Here is a 26,497-nt window from a genome sequence, read left to right on the forward strand (position 1 = left end):
TTGCAAGCCTCAAACAAATCGTCATCACAACAGACGCCTCGGACTAAGCCTGGGGGCGCACATGACAGATCAGTGCATTCAGGGCAAATGGTCACAAAAAGAAAAGCACCTACACATCAATCAAAAGGAAATGCTAGCAGTAATAAATGCTATTATGGCTTTCAAAGACCTACTGCATCCAGGGCAGCTATTGATAAGAACAGACAACACCACAGTGATGTGGTACATAAACAAACCGGGAGGAACTCATTCATATCCCCTGTGCAGACTACCTTACCAGACCATGTCAAAGCTCTGGAATTGCAAATCCAACTTCAAGCACAATTCCTGCCAGGGAAGGAAAACACACTGGCAGACAACCTGAGCAGAAATATGACAGATCCACAAGAATGGAAGTTGCATCCTCAAGTTTTTACAATGATAATTCAAGCATGGGGAAGGCCAGACATAGATCTCTTTGCCACCCACAGAAATTACCAATTGACAAAATTCTGCTCAAGGACCTTTCATCAACAGGCCTGGAAAGTGGACGCACTCTCTTTCAGTTGGACAACAATGACGGTTTATGCCTTTCCACCTCTTCCACTGCTGGCCAAAGTTCTATTAAAAGCCAGAGCAGACAGACCAAAGATGATTCTCATTGCTCCAGACTGGCCAAGACAACACTGGTACCCACTCCTGAGGAGCCTGACGCATTCCCCACCATGGATCCTGCCTATAATGCCTCTTCTACTGACTCAGCACAACTTCAAAACTCTTCACAGTCAGCTGAAAACACTCAATCTAGCCGCATGGAGAATTCCTTAAATTCACAGCAGACCCTACTCTCCAAGGAGGTGCAGGATGTCATTTTGGAGGCCAGAAGGCCTTCTACTAGAAAAACCTACTCCGCAAAATGGAAACTGTTTTGTGTCTGGAATCAGAAAAAGGGTCAGAATCCTGAAATACTGAATTTACCTCAAATACTACAGTACCTAGCCGAGCTGCTAAGCAGTGGACTTTCATTCTCCTCCATCAAAATCCATGCCTCAGCCATTTCTGCAGAGTACAACACTGATCCTCCTTTATTCTCTCACCCTCTCTTAAGACAGTTCCTCAGAGGGGCTAAGAATATAACACCCCCAAGGAAGCAACCAGTACTGGCTTGGGACCTCCATTTCATTCTAGAAAAACTAACCCTGCCTCCTTTTGAGCCAGCTGCTTCAACAGATCTGCAATATTTGTCATGGAAAACAGCCTTCCTTCTAGCTATCACCTCAGCACGCAGGGTTTCGGAACTACAAGCCCTCATGGCTGTGCAGCCTTTTATCATTTTCCATCAGGACAGAGTTTCCTTATGAACCAATCCTTCATTTATGCCAAAGGTAGTATCCAGGGTAGCCTTGAATCAGGCTATCCACTTACCTACGTTTTACCCTAATCCACAAAACAAAGGGGAGAGGCAACTACATTCCTTGGACATTTACAGACAGCTCCGTTATTATTTGGACAGAACAAAGCCTTTCAGAAAATCAGAGCAACTCTTTGTGTCCTGTGCTACAGGTGCTCAAGGGAAGCTTATTTCCAAACAGACAATCTCAAAATGGATAGCCCACTGCATACGCTTTTGTTACTCTTTTCATGGTAAAACTGTACCTACAGGCATCAGATCTCACTCCACAAGGGCCACAGCTACCTCTACTGCCTTCCTCAGGGTGGTTCCTACCAAAGATATTTTGGAAGCAGCCACTTGGAGTTCTGTACATACTTTCTCCAAGCACTATCACCTACCATTATACTCCAAAACTAGAGTGGGCTTTGCCACTGCAGTCTTGCAGGGCATCCTGGCTCCACCTAGTTCCACTTAGTGCCTACCACCCTTTTATTAGCTTTGGGATTCTACCCATCTGTTATGACTGCAGCTGTATGCACGATGAACATAGTACAGTTTTTTACCTACCATAAATGTAGATGTTCGAGTGCTAATACAGCTGCAGTCCAGGTTTCCCTCCCTCTTTCCCCTCTTTGGACATGCCTTATGGTAACACCTCCTCATACAACCTCATTGGGGTATTCTTTTATGGTGTATTTGCTTGCAACTACTGTTTTTTTGATTGTATTGCATTTGCTTTACTACATAAATTTATGTTTTGCCTTCCTTCTGGGGGAACCTGACATCTGGGGCAAGAAAAACTGAAGAAAATGGCGTCGGCTGGTTCTTTTATACCCCTGTCGCACTGACGTCAGGGAAGAAGCGACGACAACCGACGCCGGACCTAGACTTTGGTATTCGGCCGACCGAGGACCCGCCTGATGGCAGGAGAACCCATCTGTTATGACTGCAGCTGTATTAGCACTCAAACATCTACATTTATGGTAGGTACAAAACTGTACTTTTCCTTATTTAGACAACTTGCTGTTCTTTGCAGAGTCATTTTCGAAGTGTCAGAAATCTGTCACACAAACTGGGATTTCCAGAGAACATTCAAAATTCTTCATTTTAGGTAGTCCAATCTCACCTTCATTTTTGCATATGGGTTCGGAGCCGATCCTCAGCTCCGACTTGGCCGATTTTCAAGCTTAAAGACTTCTGGTTGGCTCGTGGCTAAGCAGGTATCCCATGGTGCACCAGTGCAATCCCCAGATCTCGTTTGCCGCGTCAGTGAGTTTGAATGTGCTTCTCTTGGCTCTGGCTAAGTTTTTTTGCAGTTTTTATTATTCTAATATCTTTTTACATAGTTATTGAATGTTTACATTGTAGGGCTTTATCTTTATTGTCTTGTGGTTTTGTGTGACCATGTTAGTGGTATCCTGTGTACCAGTAGGCGCAATTGCGCTTTACCTAAATCGTTAGTTTTGGCGGTTTCGCCTTTTCCTGTTATTTACAGTTAGGATTTACCTAAATTGCCTTGTGGCCTCGTGTGACTAGTAGTAGTATTCTCCTGTATATCAGTAGTTAGACGCAGTGGCGTTTTCTTGTCTAGAGAATTAGTTTGGCGAGTTCGCCGTTTTTAATCAATAGGGGCTCCTATTGATTATTTCCTGTCAAGCGATTATTGTTGACTGGTGGTCTTTAGCGGGGACCCGCTAAAGTCTTAATTTCTTACAGTTGTTAATTTGCTACCCTTGAGCGCGCGTGTCTGTGTGTGTCTGTGTGTGTCTGTGTGTGTCTGTGTGTGTCTGTGTGTGTCTGTGTGTGTCTGTGTGTGTGTGTCTGTGTGTGTGTGTCTGTGTGTGTGTGTCTGTGTGTGTGTGTGTCTGTGTGTGTGTGTCTGTGTGTGTGTGTCTGTGTGTGTGTGTCTGTGTGTGTGTCGTGCCTTCTTGGTCTGTTTAAATTAGAAGACCCGGTTCTTCACAGGGCTAGGCCCGTTTAACTTAGAGGACCTAGTCCTCATGTTGCTTCCACTGTATTTTATTTAAAAATTTTTCCTGTGTGAAAGAATCTGTCTTTTGTTTAGTGGGAAATCTAGTTTTGTATCTTACACTAGGCTAGGCCCGTTTAACTTAGAGGACCTAGTCCTCCTGTAATTCTTCTGCAGGGCTAGGCCCGTTTTAGTTAGAGGACCTAGTCCTCAGTCATTCTCTTCTCTTTCCTTCTGGTTGCTTGTGTGTTGCAATGTCTAAGGATAGCAAGGAGCACAAACCCTCTGGGTTTAAAAAATGTATGAAGTGCTCAGAAAATGTCTTTGACCGATGGCCACAGTAGCTGTGTCTTCTGTTTGGGAGCCATCCATTTGCAAGAATCATGTTTGTTCTGTCATGCTTTCTCTCCTAGAGTGTTGCAGGAGAGAAAGAACAAACTGATACTCAGGAGTCTTTTGAAGCCAACCTTCGAGGAAGCTTTGTCTGGTTCTTCGGCTTCTTCGTCTAAGTCTTCGAAGTCAAGATCTGACTCAAAATCTAAAGGTTCAAAAAGGCCCTCTCTGGCACCGATTAGTGTTTTGGAGCCGCCTGCCAAATTAATAAAACCTGCCTCCGCAACTCGTCCGTCTTCGTAGCCGGAGAGCACTGTGGTTTTGGAGTCGGTCACAGATACTTCGGTGCTGACTGCTGAATCCTTGCAAATAGTTGATTCTGCTTCTCGGAGCCGGTCTGTAGAGTCCCTACCAGTCTCTTTGATGGTCAAATCTCCAGTGCCTGCTAGGTCGAGATCCCCAACCTCATCTTCCAGCTCTTCCAGGAGTCTTTCGGAAGAAGATGTGGAGAGGGTAGTACTGAGACTCCTCAAGTCATCTGCCCTGCCTAAATTTTTGTTGGCTCTGACCCAATCAGCTCTGGAGCCACTCAAACCAGTCTTGTCTCCATCTGTGATTCCTCCTCCGAGCCATGTTGGTTTTTCGGAGCCAGAGTGCTTGTTACCAACGGAGGAACCCTCTGTTCTGGCTCCCCTTGCTGTTGCATTGGAGCTGAGTTCGGCTCCGACACGCTCTGCTCCGTCTGTCATTTCCAGTGACCGAATCTCTTCTGTCGGCACCAAGGGGGAGGGTTTGAATTGATCTTTGTCAGTTCCAAGCCTTCCTCTCAGTGCATTTGCCAGGGTGAGCTCGGACCCTGTATCTATCTCGGAGCCTAGGACTCTGGCTCCGGCACCGTCCTTTGTCTCTTCGGAGCGGGGACGGTCTTTGGAGCCAGAGAGATCTGCTTTTGAGGTGATGAGGAGTGTGCTGTTACAATCTACAGCCCCTGCCAGTGGTATAAGCACTTTTCCCCCCGGGCTCCCACTTCGGTCTCAGTCCCTACTCTCTCCAGGGACAGCAGAGACCCACAACCTCAGGAGCCACCAGCTGGTGGCCCCCACTCTTCCAGAGCATCCTCAGAAGGTCCTATTGAGGAGCCCCCGTGGAAGAGAGTATTGAAGAGGAAGCATATTGACTCCCCGGATGAGTCTCTGACATCAGACACTGACCTCAGTGAGTCGGAGGGGTCCCCTAAGTCATCCTCTGATGATGTCTCCTTTGTGGACATTCTAGAGATCCTTAAACAGAGGTGCGACTGGCCCACTGTCAACCGTTCTGATGAGGAGTCGGTGTACCTGAAGGCTTTCGGGTCTCAACCCTCTGCCTCTTGGGTGTCTCCACCTTTTGACGAGCTAATGGATCTGGTTAGTCGGAAGGTGTGGGATACTCCCGATGCCGTGGAGCCAGTACTTAGAAGACCAAATAAGTTCCTGTCTCCCCCTCCTGGAAAAAAATTCTTGTGTAAGGGCGTCCCCGTAGATGCCATGGTAGTGGCGGCAGCCACGAAGAAAAAGTTGGCGGAGACTTCTTCCTCTGTTTATCCGCCAAACAAGGAGTCTTGACAGTGGACAGATTTGGGAAGCGTGTATTTAGTTCAGTGGCCTTTACACTTCGATCCTTGAACTATCTGACCCATTTCATGAGGTTGCAGAGGGATCTCCTCAAGGAGTTAGGAGATTCCATACAGGGTGCTTGTCCTGAGGGAGTCCCGGATAGGATCTCTGCTCAGTTGTCCACCCTAAATTCTGTAGTTAACTCCTGCATGTGGCTCGTATCTCATGTGGCTGATGGAGCGAGCAGAGCAGCTGGTTCAGGAGTTGCTTTTGGATGCGCTTGTGTAATTTTGCAGAGCCGTTTAAGTCCACCTTCACCAACTCCCCATTTGATGGTTCCTCCTTGTTTGGTTCCAAGGTGAAAGATACACTCACTCTGTGTGAACAGGAAGGAAAGACTCTCTCTGCCGTGGAAGTCTGTTTTACCGTTCCCTCTCGATCATACCCCAAAGTTCAAAGGGGAGGTAAGATGTGGTGCAAAAAGTCCCAGAGGGCCTTTCCAGACACACACAGTGAATCCTCCTTCAGAGGCAGAGGAGGAGGGAATGGTAGACGTCTCCCTAGAGGCAGGGGCGGTCCGCAATATCAGCAAGGCCTTGGTTCCTTTCGAGGGTGGCCTTAGCACTCCAGATGTGGGGCCTGACTGCGTTTCTCTGGGGCCAGTCGGGGGTGGCATCTCTTTGTATTTAGAAGCCTGGCTAAATATAACCCAAGACAAGTGGGTACAAAGAGTTGTTACCAGAGGCTATATCATACCATTTTCCCTTCCACCATTTGTTCCCAAGAAGATCCCAGATGTTCCACCCAATCACAGGGATCAGGCAACTGTAGAGATCAACAAGTTGCTCTCAAAAAGAGTCATCCAGCCCGTGCCAGCAGACCAGATAGGATCCGGAACTTACTCCAGGTTCTTTTTAGTCCCAAAATGAACCAGAGAATGTAGGCCAATATTGGACCTCAGCAGATTAAATGAATCCTTGAAAAAGGACAAGTTTTGGATGGTAACACTGCAGTCGATACTCCTGTTGTTAGGTAAAGACTATTGGATGTGCTCTCTAGATCTCAAAGACGCCTACTACCATATAAAAATAGACAAGGCATCAAGGAGGTATCTGCACTTCCGTGCTCTGTCCTTTGTTCTCACCACAGCCCCCAGGGTGTTCACCAAATGCATGGCAGTAGTGACAGCTCACCTGAGATGTCAGGGATTCCAGGTGTTTACGTATTTGGACGACTGGCTCCTGACTGCCCCCACCAGGCATCTACTTCTCCAAAACGGGGACACCACCATCCAGCTTTGTGCTCAACTAGGGATCTCCATAAATTGGGAAAAATCTGCATTACTGCCCTCACAATCTGTGATTTTTATAGGCGCAGAGGTAGACTCGGTGGATATGACAGTTCGTCTTCCCGCCGAAAGAGCACAAAACCTCATCTCACAAGTTCACTGACTTCTCCCACTTCGGAAGGTCAAAGCAAAGTGGATTCTTCAACTTCTTGGAATGATGGCCTCCACCATTCTGTTAATACCTTTTAGCCAGGTTGCATATGAGAATCCTTCAATGGCACCTGTTCTCCCAGTGGTCGTTCCAATATCTACCGCTGAATCACTGTATTCTGCTGACAGAATCATGCAAAAAGGACCTTCGTTGGTGGATAGCCCCCAACAACTTGTTCACGGGAGCTCCCTTTGTGCCTGCCCCAACCCATTGCCACTATGACCACGGATGCCTCCCAGGTCGGGTGGGGGGGCCATTATCTGGGCAGGACTGTCCATGGCACATGACAAGAACACGAGGCTCATCTGCATATCAACGTTCTGGAGATGAGAGCGGTGCTTCTGGCATTGCAAGCACTTCAGGACCTTCTTCCTCCAGGGACGATTGCGATACAATCAGACAACATGTCGGTTGTGTAGTATATCAACAAACAGGGTGGTACCAGATCTTACCCATTCTGTCGAGAGGCCATGCAAGTTTGGGAATGGGTGATTTCTTCCCAGCACTTTCTGGTGGCAACGCACATTCCGGGGACAACCAGCATGATAGCCGACAAGCTGAGCTGGGCAATCCTGCTGCCCCACGAGTGGTCTCTGAAACGGGAAACAGTGGAACAGATTTTCCAAAAATGGGGACAACCTTGCTGCGACCTTTTTGCCAGTTCAGTCAATGCCAAGTGCAGCAGTTATTTTTCCCTAATTCCCCCTCTGGGGGAAGCACCCAGAGACTCTCTCGTACACGATTGGCCCACGGGACTTCTCTGTGCCTTTCCTCCATTCCCTCTTATCCCCAAAGTGATACAGAAAGCCAACCAACTGTGAAGCAAGTTAATCCTCATTGCTCCTTACTGGCCTCATCAGGTCTGGTTTCCTTTCCTCGAGCCTCTTCTCCTGGACGATCCTTGGATCCTGGACCCAGTTCCAGATCTATTGACCCACATGTCTGGTTCGCTACACCCCTCTCTCCACACCCTCAAACTGACAGCTTGGCTGATAGGCTTCATGATGTTTTGTCATTAGTGTCTCATATTCTTTTATCCTCACATAAACCATCAACCAGAAGGCTGTATGACAGTAAGTGGAAAAGGTTCTCTATTTGGGCACAGAAAATGAAAGTGGATCCTTACACCGCTCCCGTTCCTGTAATTCTGGAATTCCTTTCGGAGCTTTTTCAGTATGGATCTGCCGCAGCCACCATAAAAGTACAGTTGGCGGCTATTTCACATTTTTATTTGGGATCTCCCAATGTTAACCTTATGTCGCATAAGTTATGTAAAACTTTATTGAGAGGAGCCACCTTGCCGAGACCACCTTTACAGGAACCTGTGGCTTCTTGGGACTTAAATTTTGTGTTGTCCAAACTAACGTCCCCTCCCTTTGAACCGTGTCATTCAGCTTCCTTAAAGTACTTGTCTTGGAAGACTGTGTTCTTGTTAGCTATTACATCAGCCAGACATGTTTCTGAGCTACATGCCCTGTCTATTAAGCCACCTTATTTAGGGTTTCATAAAGACAGGGTTTCCTTACATACCAACCCTTCATTTCTTCCCAAAGTTTGTTCATCTGCCACATTGAACCAGTCCATTGAGCTTCCAGTTTTTTTTTCCCAATCATAGCAGTGCAGCAGAATATCGTTTTCACCAGTTGGATGTTCACAGACAGCTGCGTTTTTATTTGCAATGGACCAAACAATTTCAGAAGTCAGACCAGTCTGATTCCAGATTGGGCTTACCAGTTTCTAAGGTGACATTGTCTAACTGGATTTCGAGTTGCATAGCTTTCATCTACAGTTCAGAGGGCAGAACCTTACCCCACAGGATCAAGGCTCACTCTGCCAGGTCTCTGTCTACCTCTGCAGCCTTCCAAGCCAGGGTACCAATTGATCATATCTGAGCAGCAGCTACGTGGGCTACCCCTCACACCTTCATTACTCATTATAAGTTGGATTTGGCTTCTAGGGGTAGAGCATCCTTTGGCTCCATGGTGCTCAGGAATATCTTCCAATGAACCACCCAAGAATAAGGTGCTAGGAACGCTGTCCCATATGTAAAAATGAAGGCGAGATTGTACTACCTAACAGAAAGAAGTTATGTACTCACCATAACGTTCCATGTTGGTAGTCCATCTCACCCTTCATTTTTACCGACTCCCCCTCCTGCCCCCATCCTGGAAGATCTGGAGGTAATATTGTAAATTTCTTGGTTGGCAACTCTTTAGTATTGGTTTGTTGGTTAAGGGTTTTTTCTATTTCTTTCTATTGCTAGTGAGCAGCAAACAAGATCTGAGGATTGCACAGGTGCACCATGGGATACCTGCTTAGCCACGAGCCAACCAGAAGTCTTCGAGCTTGAAAATCGGCCGAGTTGCTCCGAACCCATATGTAAAAATGAAGGGTGAGATGGACTACCAACATGGAACGTTATGGTGAGTACATAACGTCTTATTTTTTTTTTACTCCTTCACAGAAGATTGTGTTCCTGGGTTATCAGAAGCCTCAATTCATAGAACTTTTCCTTCACATAAAAAAATATGTTTATCTAGATATATGTCTAAAGTTTTCAAGTCTGACTTTTGTCACAGCAATGGAGTACCTCAAAATTTTGGGTCTAATGGCATCTATGGTTCACATGATGCCCCTGGCAAGACTTCACATGAGAAAGATGCAATGTCATCAGAAGTTGCTTTGGTTCTAGAATCAGCACCCTTTGTCTTTTCAAATCCCAGTGCTGGGATATTAGAAGAGAAATAACTTGGTGGAGACTGCAAATATCCTTAAATCCTGGTCTCCCCTTTTGCCTCCCTCTTCCAAAGCAGCTAGTCACCACAAATGGCTGTGACTTATCCCTCCAGAAACTGCTTCCCAAGCAGAAAGTGTAAGGTGTGTGGGATACAAAGGACAGATGCAAGCACATAAATATGAAAAATGTGTCCTGATCAAGGCACTCAAGTTACTGAATCATCATTGTTGCCTGGGACCTCTTAAAGTTGTTACAGACAATACCACAGTCATGTGGTACATCAGCAAGTAAGGGGAGATCAGATCATAACCCTTTGCAAACTAGCCATTTTAACTTGTGATATAGCTTCACAGCACAGTCTTCCGCTACAGGCATTATACATTCTGTCTGAGCAAATTTGTGCAGCAGACAAGCTGGGCAGGACAAGGCCAGACCCTCATGAATGGAAATGAGATTGGGGGGGGGTCCTTATTATTTATTTATTTATTTATTTTTACATTTGTTAAGAGGGAAAGTCTGACTGGGTTAGGAACCCATTTTCAGTGGAAGCTCGGGGAGAAGCTCCACAACAGTAAATACATAGATTAAAAGGATATATAGTTTACATTTAGGGAGTATAGAATTACAGTAAGTTGCAATTCAGACAGTTGTGTTTTTTTTTTATCCACAAGGGGGGGGGGGAGCTCCTCAAGCAGACCTGTTTGCCTCCTCTGTCAACAATCAACTTGCAAGATTTTGCTCCAGGATGGTATACAAGAATGCCTGGAAGACCAGTGCCTTTGTACAGGAATGTTTCTGTATGCTTTTCCACCCTTTCCCTGATGTCCAAGTACCTTCTTAAGATTCAGTAGGAATCTCCCAACATAACTGTGGTGACTCCTAGTTGGCTCAGACAACCATAGTTCCCCATTCTTTTGGAAATGGCCAAAGGCAGTTATCACAAGCTGCCTTACAGACTAGACACAAGAACAGGTGTTATATACACCCTGAACCCGCTCAACTTCAGTTGACTGCTTGGATGATATGGTCTTAATTCCCTTTGGCACATGTTTACTGAGGATATGCAGCAGGTACTGTTGGAGGCAAGAAAGCCTGCTACTAGAAAATCGTGCATTAGTAAATGTTTTCTCTTTGGTGCCAATATCATAACCAGCACCCATTCTTGGTTAGTTGTTCTCTTGTTTTACGATATTTGTGTGACTTAACTATTCTGTAGCCTTTCTTCTCCATTAAGGTTCACTCATCTGCCATTTCAACATGTCTGCCCATGGATGGTCTTCCAGTGCATTCTCATGTCAAAATGTTTTTGAAAGGGTGTTGCATAAGAAGAATGTTACTGCATACCTTTCAGATCTTTGGAATCACTTTTCATTTCTTGTGAAGGTGAGGAGGGACAACCTGTGTCAGAGCAGATTTCCTAATGGTTGTCTAAGGCTATTACTTTTTGTTATATTTGCCACAACAAATCTATTCCAGGCAGGGTCAATATCAACTCTACCAGCATTTTTGCTTCTTGTGTGGCTTATTGGAGATAGTTGATTCTACAAACAACTTTGTCCTCTTTGCATACTTTAACTTTATTCCTTCTCTGGGTCTAGATCAAGCTTTCCTGGGACCGTTCCCTTTACCTTAGCTTACTACATTTGGGAGGTAGAATCTATAAATATAGTTAAGGCTACTGCAGCAGTTATCAATATGATAAACATAGTGCAGTTGTGCAAGTAAACTTGCCATAACAGTAGATGTTCAAATGATCACAGCTGCAGTAATTGCACCCTATCTCCATCCACCTTGTTTTTTTATGTGTTTATGCCAGAGTGTAGGCATTTTATTTTATTTTATATATTTATTTTTTGTTCCTAGCATTGTCCTTTCAGGGTTCAACCCCTCTCTCTGTTGGGAAGAAAGCTGTGAAGGCCTTGGTGCTCAAAACTGTCTTCAGCTCTGCTCGAACTGAGTGACTCTCTGGGTGCATGGAAGGTGCCTCATAGTTTTAGATGTTGGCTGGTTGTTATATTCTGTGAAGGATAAAACCCATGAAGCTAAGGCTACTGCAGTGGTGATCAGTCAAACATCTACTGTTAATGTAAGTTTACTTGCCCAACTGTACATCTGATGTTGTAAATCTTCATTCATTCCTTACTGTTAGGACTTTGGTTCCGTCTTCGGAACCGACATGGCCGATACCAAGCTCGCGCCAGCCAAAAACTCTCAGCTAAAACCTACCCCACAATGCCCCTCTAAGGAATCCATCACTGAGGACACCGATTGCGATGAGGGAGAAGGGTCCCCACGGTCTCCCCCGGATGACATCTCATTTGGAGACATTCTCGAGATCCTCAAGCAGAGGGAGACTGGAAAGATCTCCAACCCTTCTTCAGAGGAATCTGTGTTCTTGCAGGCTTTCTGTGCCTGACCATCTACTTCCTGAGTGACCCCACCTGCAGATGAGCTCATTGTGCAGCGTGCCTGGAAGGCTCCGGACAACATAGAGCCCGTCCCCCAGAGGCCAAATAAAATTGTGTCCACTCCTGAAGACCAACCCAATTGGTTCAAACAGCTGGTAGTCGATTCCGTGGTCGTGGCGGTGGCAGCCACCACGAGGGAACTGGCAGAAGATAGTTCCACTGTTCATCGCCCGAACAGGGAGTCTTGGGCTATGGACAGACTGGGGGAAGCGGACCTTCGCTTCAGCGACCTTTGCCATTCAGTCGCTGAATTACCTGGCACACTTTACTCGCCTCCAAAGAGACCTAATTTCAGAAATGTCTGCCTCTTTGGTGGAGGTACTGCCTGAGGAGGTGCATGATACTGTTGCCGCTCAGCTAGCTACTTAGGAATCAAACTCGAACTCCTCAATGCACTTGATTTCTCACACTACCGAGGGGGCAGCTCGAGCAGCCGCATTGGGCATCGTTATACGATGGCATGCTTGGATCCGTTTGTGTGACTTCAAGGACCCCTTTAAATCTTCCTTTGTCAACGCGCCTGTTGACGAATCTTTCCTTTTTGGTCCCAAAGTAAGAGACACACTTTCACATAGTGAGAAGGATGGAAAAACCTTGTCTGCTGTGGGCGTATATTTTTCCACCCCCCCCCCCCCCAGAGGTCCTACTCCAGGAATCGGAGGGGAGGAAAATTGTGGTTCAAGAAGTCCCAAAGGATCTTTTCGTGACACTCGTGATGAGAAATCCCCCTGGGGCAGAGGCGGCAACTCATCTGGAAGACGCCCCTTTTGGGGCAGAAAGGGGGTCCACGCAACCAGGGCGCTAGAGATTCCTTCGCAGGCCGACACTTCTATCGCTCCTGAACAGTGGCCCGATTGCTTTCCCCTGGAAGCAGTCGGGGGCCAATTTTCTCTGTACCTACAGGCCTGGCAACTCATAACAATGGATGCGTGGGTGCAGAGAATAATATCCTGAGGCTATCCTATCCCATTCAACCTCACTCCCAGACCCGTAAAATGAATCCCCAATGTCCCACCCAGTCAGAGGGAGGCAGCAGCCTTAGAAATCGAAAAGCTGCTAAGAAAAAAGAGTCATCCAACCAGACCCACCAGACCAAAGGGGATCCGGCTTTTACTCGAGGTTCACTTTAGTGCCAAAAAAGACTGGGGACTGGAGACCAATCCTGGATGTTGGCTTACTAAACTGATTTATCAAACCTCAAAAATTCTGGATGATCACAGTACAGTCCATTCTTCCCTTTCTGGGGAAAGACAACTGGATGTGCTCTATAGACCTCCAGGACACGTATTTACCACATAAAGATGGACAAATGCTCCCAGAGATTTCTCTGCCTCCGGCAGGGAGCCAATCATTATCAGTTCAGGGTACTGTTTTTTAGTCTCTTGACAGCCCCCAGAGTGTTCACCTCATGTATAGCAGTCATAGTAGCTCATCTCCGACTACAAGGATTCCAGGTGTTTCCATATCTAGACGATTGGCTCCTTACTGCCACGACCAGGAATCTTCTCATTCTCAGTCTCTCTCACACTCAAGGCCTTGCTCTTCGCGTAGGTGTCACGATCAACATGGACACATCACATGTCTCCAACAAGAGCACTGGAATTCATTAAAGCTGTCCTCGACACAACATCCTGTCAGTCTTCCCTTCCTCTTCACAGGCTTTCAAAAATAAGAAACCAGATTCAAGTCCTCCTCCCGCAGACATTTTTACCAGCACGCCTTGTACTACAACTATTGGGCTCTATGGCAACAACCATTACCTTAGTACCTCTGGCGAGGTTGCACATGAGACTATTACAGTGGCTCCTTTCATCACAATGGTCAATCTTAACCCACCCACTCGACCACATGATACGCCTTACAAATCTTTGCAAGAAAGAAATGCTATGGTGGATGAAGCCAGAAACAAATCTTTGGTGTCGACCATTCTGTCTCCCCCAGCCCAGGGCCATGGTGACCATGGACACTTCCCTGTTGGGGGGGGGGCATTTCCAGGGAAAGACAGTCCAAGGCACTTGGTCCCCCATAGAGGCAAATTTGCATGTAAATGTCCTGGAACTGAGGACAGTTCCCTTCGCATTGCAAGCGTTCCACACAACCCTTCCTTCCTTCAGGGACCATTGCAATTCAATCGGACAACATGTCAGTCGTCTGGTACATCAACAAACAAGGTGGAACAAGGTCTTACCCCCTGTGTCAGGAAGCCATGAGAATTTGGCATTGGGCGATGGCTTCCAACCACTTACTCATAGCAACGCACGTTCCCGGGAGTTTCAGTCTTATTGCAGACAATCTGAGCAGGAACATTTTGATGCCTCACGAGTGGTCTGTCAATCCAATAATAGCAGATCAGATCTTCTGCCGTTGGGGCAGGCCTTGCTGTGACCTGTTTGCTTCACCCCTAAACAACAAATGCAGAAGCTATTTTGCCCTGACCCCCCCCCCCCTCAGGGGGAGTCCTCGAGGGATGCTGTGACACACGATTGGCCCCCGGGTCTTCTGTATGCCTTTCCCCCATTTCCCCTCATCCCGATGTTTCTACAGAAAGCTCAAAGGTTGAGAAGCAAAGTGATCCTCATTGCTCCTTATTGGCCCCGTCAAGTCTGGTTCCCATTCCTATGGCCTCACCTGATTCACTGCCTGTGGATCCTGGATCAATCCCAAGATCTGCTGTCTCATCCTCTGGGACTGATTCACCCCAATCTCCACAGCTTCAAGCTCACAGCTTGGTTTCTCCACTTCCGATGATTGCCAGGCTACCTAATATTTCATCCCCTGTTCGCGAGATCCTTCTGGCTTTGCACAAACTGTCCACCAGAAAAATTTATTCCAGTATATGGACTAGGTCCTCTAGATGGGCCAAAGAACGTAACATAGACCCCTTTTCCATGCCTTATTCACAAGATCTTTCAATACCTCACTACCCTGTTGCACGCAGGAGCTTCAGCATTGACAATTACAGAGCATTTAGCAGCTATTGCAAACTTTCACAATGGAATTGACAATTCATCTATGTCACACAGACTGTGCAAAACCTTCATGAAAGGAGTATTACATATTAAACCTCCTGTCAAGCCCTCCTATAGAACCATGGAACTTCATGTTGCTGCTTCAGTCATTAACAAGTCCTCCATTTGACCCTTCTAACTCCTGTGATATCAAGTTTCTGTCTTGGAAAACTCTACTTCTAGTAGCCCTTACCTTAGTGAGAAGAATATCTGAGTTGCAGACCTTGAGTGTCAAGAGACCTTACTTGATTTTTGTGTCTCTACGTACTGACCCCTCCTTTTTGCCCAAGGTCATTTCTGTTTTTTCCATTAATCAATCTTTTGACCTACCGGTTTTCTTTTCCCACCATTTAACTAGAAAGGAATACTTTCTGCATACCCTCGATGTTCATATGCAATTTCATTTCTACTTGGACAGAACTAAATCTTTCAGAAAAACGGTTCAATTGTTTGTGGCCTTTGCAGGACCCAGAATGGGTAAGCCTATTTCCAAAATGACTTTATTTTCTTGGCTCAAACGCCATTATTTTCATCTACCATCAAAACAAAGTGTCTTTACCTTCCAAAATAAAGGCTCACTCTACTAGATCAATGGCTACCTCAGTGGCCTTTCATTCCAGAGCCTGTATGGATGATATCTGCGCAGCAGCCACTTGGGCAAGATCTTGTATCTTTATCACTCATTGCAAATTGGATTTCGCCTCCAGGGGACGAGCATCTTCTGGTTTTATGATGCACAGGAATGTCCTTCCTTAGGGCCACCCAGGACTCAAGTAGCTGAGGACTTGCTCCTAACAGTAAGGAATGAATAAAGATTTACAACATCAGATAAAGAAGTTATATCTTACCATAACGTTCCATCTGTGTTGTAGCTCTTTATTCATTCATTACTTCCCACCCTCTTTCCCCCTGCCTGGACTCCTGGTGGACTTTAGGATTTCCCTATTATTTAAGTTATCTGCTCAGACAGAGCCCCCTACTATCACTATTAACATCTATACTATAATGGCAGGCAAACTCAATCTCAAGAGACTATGAGAGGGGCATTGTGGGTAGGTCGTAGCTGAGAGTTTTTGGCTGGCGCGAGCTTTGTATCGGAGGTTTCGGTTCAGAGGACGAAACTGAAGTCCTGACAGTAATGAATGAATAAAGATCTACAACACAGATGGAACATTATGATAAGACTTGACTTCTTTTTCCCCTTTCTTACTGAGTCTGTTTGCCATTGTCCATAGTGCTGAGAGAAGAAAAAATGTATTAAAGGGCAAGACACAGAAAAAGCTAGGAGTTCAGAATGACTTTTCTCAAAACCATTTAGGAAGTAGGGCGTGTCATGAAAGTGTTTTAATTTTAGTTGCTGTTAAGTTTGCAGTATGCATTTCAATGTTGTATCCACATTTAGCCTTTCTTAAAGCAATGGTGCCAGGTGATTGTCCCCTTGCAGCATAAAATTAGGATTATATTATATTATAAGAAAGTAGTACAGTTGAAGTTGTCTGTCTTTTTAAAACAGAAGATTGAGGAAAATATTTCTCTCTTATTTTTGATTCATTAATACTTATGACTGTCTGTGACTTATTAAAAGAAAGCTTGCACATATTCATTCCAAATGCTGTAATCCATTGTGTGGACCTGCCTGTGTGGGATTCATTCCTAGTGGCTGCCCCCCCCCCCCCCCGTCCTATCGTTTTTCCATTGATTCACAAATTTTGCATAAGTAAACTGCTGCATGTCTGCCACAGTGAAGCAACACTTTTTGTCTTGACTAAAGAAATGGTAAACAAGATTTGTGCAAATGGCTTGTAAATGGGAGTTTTGCTTTATGCCAAAGATCATTATTTAAGTATCCCCAGCAAATTAAGCAACACCCTTATGACTACGGCTGTTACTTTGGTATGAAGAAGAGATGTAATTTTCCTCAGCATAACTGGCTGTTTTTTCTTGTTGGCTTTGTGGACTATAGTGATAAAGCCTCAACTGTTCCCTAGATGAACCAGAGTTCAAGTGGTGACTCTGGTTGTAGATGCGCCAGGCAGGGGAGAATGGATGTGGGCAGCCCAAGCCAGCTCATCTATCCTGGGGGCAGGAGATGGGCTGTTCTGGTCATTGGCATTGCATTTGCTACCAGCAAGTGTAAATGAGGAAATGGGCGTGATCTAACAAGCAGGTTATGGCTGCCCTCAATATCCATGTGGGTGGAAGCATGCGCACTTAGGGGAAGGATGTATTGGCCTTTGTAAAGAGGGTAGTCTTGCCTTCACTGGCAGATGAGGTAAGGGGCACAAACTTCTCCATGTCAGTACGGGACCCACCCCCAGTCAGCTGTTGCTTAGTGCAGGTATTACCACCTCTCCCAAGAACAAATACTTCATCAATGAAGAATGGTTGAATGATTGATAGTTGTTGGGAATGTAGTGAAAAAGCATTTAGAAAAAATAGTTTCTCTTCTCTGTCATTCACAGGTTTCTAAAGCTGGAACCTATTGTATTTATTAATTTATTAGCATATCTTACTAATTTGTTTGCATTTCCAGTAGCCAGATGGTCTCATGTAGCATTGTAGTCCCAGTTGTACAGGAGATTTTAGATTGCAATTAAGTTAAATGACCACTGTGGGCAGCATTTATAAAGAAACTCTTATCTTGAAGTTCAACACAATTCAAACTACCTACATAAAAGTATTTCATTTATTTTCTTAACCCTGAATATCTTTGTGGGAACAGACATCCTTTTGTGATTTGTTTTGTTTTCTTGAAAAGCTAAATTTTGCCAATGATGATGTACTGCAAAGGTACAACTGAAATTATGATGCCTTGGTTTCTGCTGTCAGTTCACAATTCCTTTTAGTTAGGATGAATACAGCGTCAGTGCTTCCTCTGCAGTGACACACTCATTTGCTTCCAGTATATGTGTTACACATTCTTAAAAAAAATTCTGGAAATTTAGAGAAATACCTTTGATTATATAGTCATTTTAAACGGTGAATCTTGTTAGTTTTGGCCCTGAAGTTGCTGTCAGTCATTTGTTAGGTTTCTTCATCTTCGGACTTCAAAAGGCTGAGTTGGTTTATAGCTCTAGTAGGAAAGAATGCATCTGTCTGTGACAAGACACCATGAAAAAGCCATACATTTTTTAGCCTTTGTGGCATTGCAACCCAAATGAGTATTGTGGGGAAGAAGCAGGTCCTTTTGTGTACAGTTTCTTTGGCAGTTAACTTTTATGTGAAAATCTTGAGATTTCTTGCAGCCCAAGTGTGGTGTGTACTGAAGAAGTTGACTGGGATAGAGTTGCCACAGAGGGTAAGAAACTGGGAAATCATGCATTTTTTTACTATGTGGAATTCTGGGAACCATTTTTGACTCTGTAAAAATGTGGGAAAAAGAGTTGACAGTTCTGCTGGGAGAAAATAACACTCACTGGGAAAGGAAAACTTGAGGTTGGGGCATACTGTTGGGACCTAATAGGATATAGATCCTGGTCATTTTAATCTCTCTGGTGTTCTGCCTTTATTTTTATTATTTAATATATATATATATATATATATATATATATATATATATATATATATATATATATATATATTGGATTCTGAGTTGATAAGTCTTACTCAAAATTATACTAGTTGTACCTATACTGTAGTATTTTCTATGTTAAGAAACATTGAGCAGTGCACATCTTCTCTTCAAGCTCTGTTATCCTTTGCAACTTCTTTTGAATCACTGAATTAAGGGTATAAGGCTGTTGTCTGCATTATTCGTATGGGGTGCATCATTATCTAAAGGGCCCTCGGTTATACATGCACATCAGTGGCTCACTTAAACCCTTTAAATTTAGTAAAATTATTGTAGGAATAAAGCCATGTGTTGCAGCACTGAACTCCAGCAGTTCAAGACGTATATGAGACCTTTCACTGACACTTTGATTAAAGAAGCTCATTTCATATTTGAAAAGTTTCCCCACATATCCATTGGCTTTACAGGTAGTCTATGGATCTTTCTTCTCTGGAGAGAATCTGAGTTCCTTACATTTAACCATATTGTCAAGTTGTAATATTTTATTTTATTTGTAATATTTTATTTATCAAACTCTGGCTATTTTTATATGAGTAAGCATCATGAATTAGAGACTTGATTAGTGTATAGGATAGTAAAAATACTGAGCTGTTGCGAGTTTGTGATATTTAGCATTGTTTGAAGTAGTCCTTCAAAGGAGGTACTGTAAAGCTCTATAAATATTGTTTTAGACGTATTGCCTTGTGTTACTGTAATTTTGGTCTTCAATGAAAGCATACCATTGTGATAACGAAATACATGATAAGATACTAAATATTTAACTCCTTTCAGGAGAAGAAAGGGGTTAAAGAAGAGGCGCTGCAGGTTGCCTGGAGTTAATTCTGGAGAAGAGAAATTAGAGAATGAAGAAAACTGTAAGTTTCTGCAGTTGTATTCATTAGTGATAGTGTATTTTGTTGTTTTATTTCTTCATCCTGATTTAAGCTTTAATTCTGTAGTGTATTGCACTGCACTTTTAAATGTTGGAGGAAGATGGTGTGAAAATGCTCATTTATTAACGCAGGTTTGATTTTTTAATATGCATCTGTTATTTGTACCTATGGCTGTATGCTTCCCACTGTTTTGATCCCATTTTAGCTTTGATTTTTAAAATGTTACTTTTCTTGCTTACTTGCGTTGATGAACAACATGGGCTACACTTGCGTAAACATATTTAAGTATCAGACCTACCCATGTATACACTACAGTTGTTTAATAGCTAACTTGGGAGAAAGTTAATTCACATTGATTGGAGGATATGTTCAGCAGACCCTACCGACTGAATGTTCCACTGCTGGATAACAGTCCATGCAAAGTTTCTGTAGCAGATTATATCTGTCGCTCGTCCTTGGTTATAAGTCAAGACCAACAGGCAGGATAGTTTGTTTATATGCTTTATTACATAGAAACACATCAGGATGGAATAGCAACAGTACAAAATGTAAATGAACTGTTTAACTGACAGGCTACACAGACATGCATGCTTACATCTCAGCAGCTTACTACACATGTGCAAGCCCATGGAAAGCTTCTTAAAGGCATACATACATATTGATCTACATCCTCACCCTTTAATGAATTGCTCACACTAAAATGACATTTGAAAAAGACATACAGTTATACAGAAAATAAGAAATAAGCACACCACCTATGTCTAAGTTGCCATGTATCTGGAACATGGTCTGGAAATGCGACCTGATCTAGTGATATAGCAATCAGAACTGGATTTAGCAACAGGGGCAGTCATTGGTGAACAAGCAGTTTCAGGATTCTTTCCAGGAACAGGGATATTTACTGGAATGTCCTCTGGAACTGGAACACCGGATGACTCACTCTGAGATCTAGAGTCTTTCTCACAGGTATGATACTGCAATACAGGCTCAGACACCTGGACCAGATGTTTCCAATTCCACCTAAACTCTACTAATTGTGATCTCACAGTGTATGATCTCTGCTCTGGACACACACTTTTCACGACTCCAATCCAATCAAAACCTTTTGTTGTCTGCATCCTCACTATCTTCCCTTGTCGTAATGAATTGAGCGGTTTGCTGGTGTTATCAAAATAGGACTTCTGGGATAAGTGCTTCTTCAACAGATGGGCTTTCACTGATTGTTCTTGACACATGGAACCAGTAGATTACTGCTAATTGGTAATGTGGTTCTGGTTTGTCTTGACAGAAGTCTCTCTGCAGGTGAACCAAGATGTTTATCACAAGGAATATTTCTGAGATTCAAGAAAACATCACTATTGTCTTGTTTTGACTTCTCTAGTAACTGTTTCGCACTTTGAACTGCACATTCTGCCAAATTATTTGACTGTGGATATTCAGGGCTACTTGTAACATGAATAAAGTCCCACTTATCAGCAAATCTCTTGAACTGCTTTCTTGCAAGCTGTTTACCATTATCAGAAATAACTTTGGACTACTATGGACTGCAAAATGATGCCTCATCTTAATAATGACAGTACTGGACGCTAGGTTAGGAAGTAGGTCAGTCTCGAACCAGTTTGAATAAGAGTGTATTAACACCACGTAATGTTGACCATTCCACTTGAAAATGTCTCTAGCTACTGTCAACCAGGGTAGTTCAGGAATCTGGTTTAGCTGATGTGGTTCTTTCTGTTGATGTGGCTTAGTACTATTACATACAGAACAAGATGAAGTACTCTGTCAATATCCTTTGACATAGGCCAAAATACTAATCCTATCACCCTTCTTTTGGCAGAATCTGTTCCTGGGTGGCCACTATGCAAATTAGTAATATACTGTTGCAAGGATTTTGGAGCAATCATTTTTGTACATTTCGTGATGGTACTATTATCAAACAAAATCTCATCTCTGTAAGGAAAATAAGGTTGCTGGTCATCTGGTAAGCTAGATTACTTTGACAGCCATCCTCAACTAATAAAGTGGTTGAGCTTCTGTATAACTGGATTTGTGGCTGTAATGACGTCTGAGCTCATCAAGATGTGTGGAAGAAGAATTTCTCACTTCAGTTATTTCAAAATAAAGTGTCTCATTTTCAAGCTGTTCAGTGGTATTTCTGGGTGATGTGGATAAAGTATCAGCAGGATAAAGAAGTTAGCCTTTCTTGTAGACAAGATTGAAGTTATACTTTTACAGTTGCAATTTCAACATCGTGAGTTGTAATCTGGCAGGAGCTGTATGCATAGGCTTTCTCAAAATAGTGACTAGAGGTTGGTGATCAGTTGCAATCTGGATAGGTCTACAGTAAATATAATCATGGAACTTCAAGCATGCAAACACAATTGCCAAGTGTTCTTTCTCTATATGCGCATACTGCATTTCAGTTTGGATCAGCGTTCTGGATGCACAGGCCACTGGTCTACCCTCTTGAATGCACCAAGACCAAATTTCGAAACATCACAAGAAAGAGTAGGTGGTTGGTGAACATCATAGTATCTAAGAGTTGGTGGACTGGCAATTCTCTGTTTCAGGGCATCAAATGCTCTCTGGTGTTTTGACCTTGACCAAGATGCATCTTTGTGTGTCAACTCTGAGCGGTGCTGAAAGTTGGTTCAAGTTTGGAATAAACTTGCCTAGGTAGTTAACCACACCAAGAAAATGTTGTAGGGGTTAAACATTGTCTGGAGCTGGCATCTCAAGAATTGCTGTTTGCTTTGAAGGATCTGGTCATAAGCCTGAACTGGTAAACAAATGACCAACATAAGTTAACTTCTCGTAGTGTAAATTTGCACTTTTGAGGATTCAGCTTAAGATTTATGTCACGTGCTATTTCCAGAACTTTCTTGAGGTTTCTGCCATGCTCAGCTTCACCATTGCCTCCTACTAGAATATCATCTACTATAATACCACATGGATACCCAGAAAAAATTTGCTCCATGGCACGCTGGAAGACTTCACTGGCAGAATTTATCCCAAGTGGTATTCTCAAAAAGCTGTACCTGCCAAAAGGAGTACTGAAAGTGGTTAGCAATGAAGATTTTTGGTCAAGCAAAATTTGTCAAAATGAACTCTCTGCATTATAGTTAGAAAAAACAGTGGCATTTGGTATAAGAGCAGCGACTTCTTTGACTTATATGCATTGGATGATGACGTCTTTTTTAGTGCTTTATTCAAATCTCTGGGATCAATACATATTCTGATATCATCTGAGCTTTTCTTATGAGCTATGACCATGGAAGATAGGTTCATCAACTGGACAAATCACGCCCTGCTGCACCATTTTATCTAGCTTGATTTTGACTCTGTTCTGCATAGCTATTGGAACTTTCCGGGCTGGTCTGACAACTGGGCTGACAACGAGGTCTTAACTTCATAGAGTACACAACTGAGAGTTGGCCTAGTTTGTCTTTGAAAAGATCAGCATAGGTAGAAAAATAGACTGGGCAAAATTAGAACAGTGGTCTTTTAAGCTTACATGGTCTATTTCTTTGTTAAATTAAAGTAGTCCCATTTTCAAACTGTCTCTGAGGCCTTTTGACCAAGTAAAATTGCAAGTCATAGCCGTTCCCAGCAGAGTAACATGAAAGTAGTACTGAGCCTACAGTTTGAATTTCTTCACCACCATAAGCAACAAGCTTCACACACACTGCAAAATCAAGCTTCTCACCAGCACATACTCTAGCAAATGTTTCTGCTGACATAACATTGCACTTTGAACCTGTGTCAGCTTTGAGCTCTATAGGTCTTTCATTTATCCGAACAGTACAAAATATTTCATTCATTGCCTACAAATCTACTGCATTGACTGTTTCATTAAGTACAGACACACCATCAACATAAAAAGTAGGGTCACAGCTTTCCAGTTGATCAACGTGCCTCTTTGAATGTTCTCTCTTAGTAAAAGAATGTAGCTATTTTGATTTACAAAATCTTTGGAAATGATTCTACTTACTGCATTTGTGGCTTTGCTGACTAAAAGCTAAGCATTTTTCTCTTTTAGACATGATTACCACCACAGTTACAGCAGTTGACTATGAGGCTAGTCGAGGGTACATGCTTTGAGTTTGCCGACTCGCCCTTGTGTTTCACTGAGATAGTGCTCACTCTGGCATTTGCTAGAAAGTTTCAGAGTTTCCCAGTGACTGTTACAGGGTTCACAGTTGCTGCCAAGTTCTTGGGCCTGTTTCTTTTAGCCACATGCTGCATACTATCAACATGAGTACTAGAAGATATTGGAAGCATGCATTTCTCATTTGTAAGCATATTTTATGTGCTTTTCTGTGACCTGATATATCTGACAAGTCTCAGTGACCTCATTCAAAGTTAAATCACTGTCTCGAAGCAAAGTATTTCTCTCAGCATCATCTTTAATACCACACATAAGTCTCTCTTTCATCAACTCATCCCTTAAATCACCAAATCTGCACGTTTTAGCTCTTTGTAATATTCGTTTGGGGGTTACACATTTCTCTAAATTTACATTTTAAGCACTCTGGGTCTTCCCTTGATTCAGCCTGTACTACTATGACTGTTTTCCCCCCTCTCCTGCCAATACAGCAGGTACATGCACAAATGAAAGCTCTTCCTATGGCTTCTGAATCAGCTATATTAATTAGAATAAATCCTTTTGTACAATCGTCTTTGTCAGAAAATGCAGCTTGTATGAAAACACTGTGTTCTTGTTTAAACACACACCATTACTCTGCAGTATTATTATCAAATACAGGAGGAGCTGGTCTACAAAATCCTTCAGCCATGCCAACAAACTATAGCAAAACACAATGCAATCCAGTCCCCCTTGTAATTGTATATGAACACGCACACACAGCCAGTGCTTGTAATAACATTCAAATGCAAATAAACTCTGTACTTTGAGAAATATGATTTGAAATGACTGTATTTTGCAAAATAACTGTATAGTAATACTGCCCAAACATGTGAACACTTTATATACTTCAGATATCTTGAATAGCTTTAATATGAAAAAGTAGCGCACAGCAAATAAATGCGGTCATTTTCCTTATTTTATACATTTTATGCGATTTAAACATTATTTCAAACATTTTCATAACTATTTCCAGTATTTTCATCGATATATTGCAGTTTCGAACATTTTGTTTAACTAGAAATTCGTTTTGAGCCTTCTGATTGCTTCGTTTTATAGTTTCCGAGTAAGAAATCATTTAAGCAAGTTTTAATACTTGAAAATCGTTTCTGATCTGATGTCCTTCATGGATGCATCTGCAGTCATAACAACTGGGTTGTCCTGTCGTCAGGCAGCCCTTCAGTCGGCCGGATTCCAAAGTCCGGGTCCGGCTTCGGCTGATGTCTCACTTCACCCGACGTCATCTCTGTTGGTCTTCGGGTATAAAGGCATCAGCCGACGCCATTTTCCTCAGTCTTTCTTGCCGCGTGGCGCCCGAAGCAGAAGCTGTTCGCAAGTGCCGGTCGGTCGGATCCAGAGATTACTTCTACCGAATACTACTTCGAAGACTTCTAAAGCTAAGTACCCCGTTGGGGAACCTTTCTTGCCTCAGCCGATGTCAGAAAAAGTTAAAAATTGTTTAACCTGTGGGAAACAAATACCTCATAAAGATTTCCACTCTCATTGCCTGCCTTGTTTAGGCCCAGCCCGCACGTAGCAGCCTGTTCGGCCTGTGCTTCTTTCAACCGGAGCGCTTAGGCGTTGGTCGGAGTTGCAGAACAGTTTTCGGTTCTGATTTTGCGTACATTATGCCGTCGGATCCTCCGACTTCCCAATCTGCCAAAAGCAAAGATAAAGACCGACACTCGCGGTCCGCGGTTTCGGCCGAAACCACGGTTAAGCAAGCCGCGAGTGTCTCGGTTTCGGCCGAAACCGAGAAAACTGCTCAAAGTACAGCTGAAACTATCTCTACAACTGAGGCCCCTGCTACCGCTCTTGAATCGGCCTCAGAAATTTTATCCACTACGGTGGTTGCCACTGATTCATCAGACACCATTCCCTTGGATGTCTCTACCCCAGCACGTGGTGCAGCTAGGCCTCCAGCAACCATGTCCATTAAGGCCTTCGCCAGGGCTAAAGCAGCCAAGACTACTAAAACAGTGCCTGTTAAACCCCCCACTACCAGGCCCTCTTCTAGTTCTCAAATGCTTACTTTGGCAGAAGATTTAATTTCATTAATCAGAGGATCTCAATCTCACCCAGACAGGGCCTCTCAGCCCCCAGAGAAGAGACCTAGGGCAGAGCCCCCTGAGCCAGTGTCCTCTGATGATTCTGCTGATGAATCAGACATAACTGACCAGCCAGAGGCTCCTTTCTCCAATTTTGAAGATTCTGATGCTGAAGATTCCATTCCAGCTGCTTCCCCACCAGAAGAATTCTCCTTTGGGGAAACCTTACATGCCATGCGAGCAGTTCCAATGGCAGCAACAGGATTTTCAGACTCCAGAAAAGACTTAGGACCTTTCTGCACCTTCCACAGCACAGGCCCTTAGCTATACCTCCTGTTCTCTCTGTGGTGGATGATGCTTTCAATGATGTCTGCTCCGCTCCAGATTCTTTACCCCAGCCCCTGCCAAACCAGACAGATTTTACAGGGTGCCAGATACTCATCACCACCTTTACAAGGCCCCACTTGCAGACCCCGAAACTATATCCCAGGGTCCCAAGGCAGTAGCCGCGACCACAGCTAAAAACCCTATTCCTTCTGAAAGGGAAGCAAGGTCATTAGACAGATGGGGTAAAAAGGTCTACACTTCAGCTACTCTCTCAGCTAGAGCTTTAAACTGTCAGTTTCACATGATACAATACCAAGAGTTTATGCTTGATCAATTAACTAAAAAGCTAACCTCTGATGAATCTCTTGATAAGAAATATGTATTAGAAATGGTAAATAACATACAACAGGTTAGTAACCATTCCTTAAATTGTGGCTATGATGCACTGGAGGCTTCATTTAGATCAGCCATGACTGGCACAGTGATAAGAAGGCATGCATGGCTAAAAGAGCAAGCTTTACGGATCATGTTAAAGCTAAGTTGCTAGATGCTCC

General features: G+C 43.6%; 1 protein-coding gene across 7 annotated transcripts in view; it reads left to right on the forward strand.

Annotated features, from left to right (window-relative positions):
- Positions 1-26,497, forward strand: part of MSL3 (MSL complex subunit 3) — a 1,154,348-nt gene that overhangs the window by 138,205 nt on the left and 989,646 nt on the right. For 4 of the 7 annotated variants that reach the window (XM_044072547.1, XM_044072546.1, XM_044072551.1 and 1 more), the window contains one exon: positions 19,324-19,406. In XM_044072547.1, the coding sequence (XP_043928482.1) occupies positions 19,324-19,406 (83 nt within the window). Of the gene's footprint in view, positions 1-9,156; positions 9,192-19,323; positions 19,407-26,497 lie in introns of those variants that run through there. The other 3 variants (XM_044072545.1, XM_044072549.1, XM_044072548.1) reach the window with 1 other exon arrangement.

The sequence above is a fragment of the Protopterus annectens genome, chromosome 5.part0 (assembly GCF_019279795.1).
Source record: "Protopterus annectens isolate FY-2018-M chromosome 5.part0, PAN1.0, whole genome shotgun sequence".
Classification (NCBI taxonomy): Eukaryota; Metazoa; Chordata; order Ceratodontiformes; family Protopteridae; genus Protopterus; species Protopterus annectens.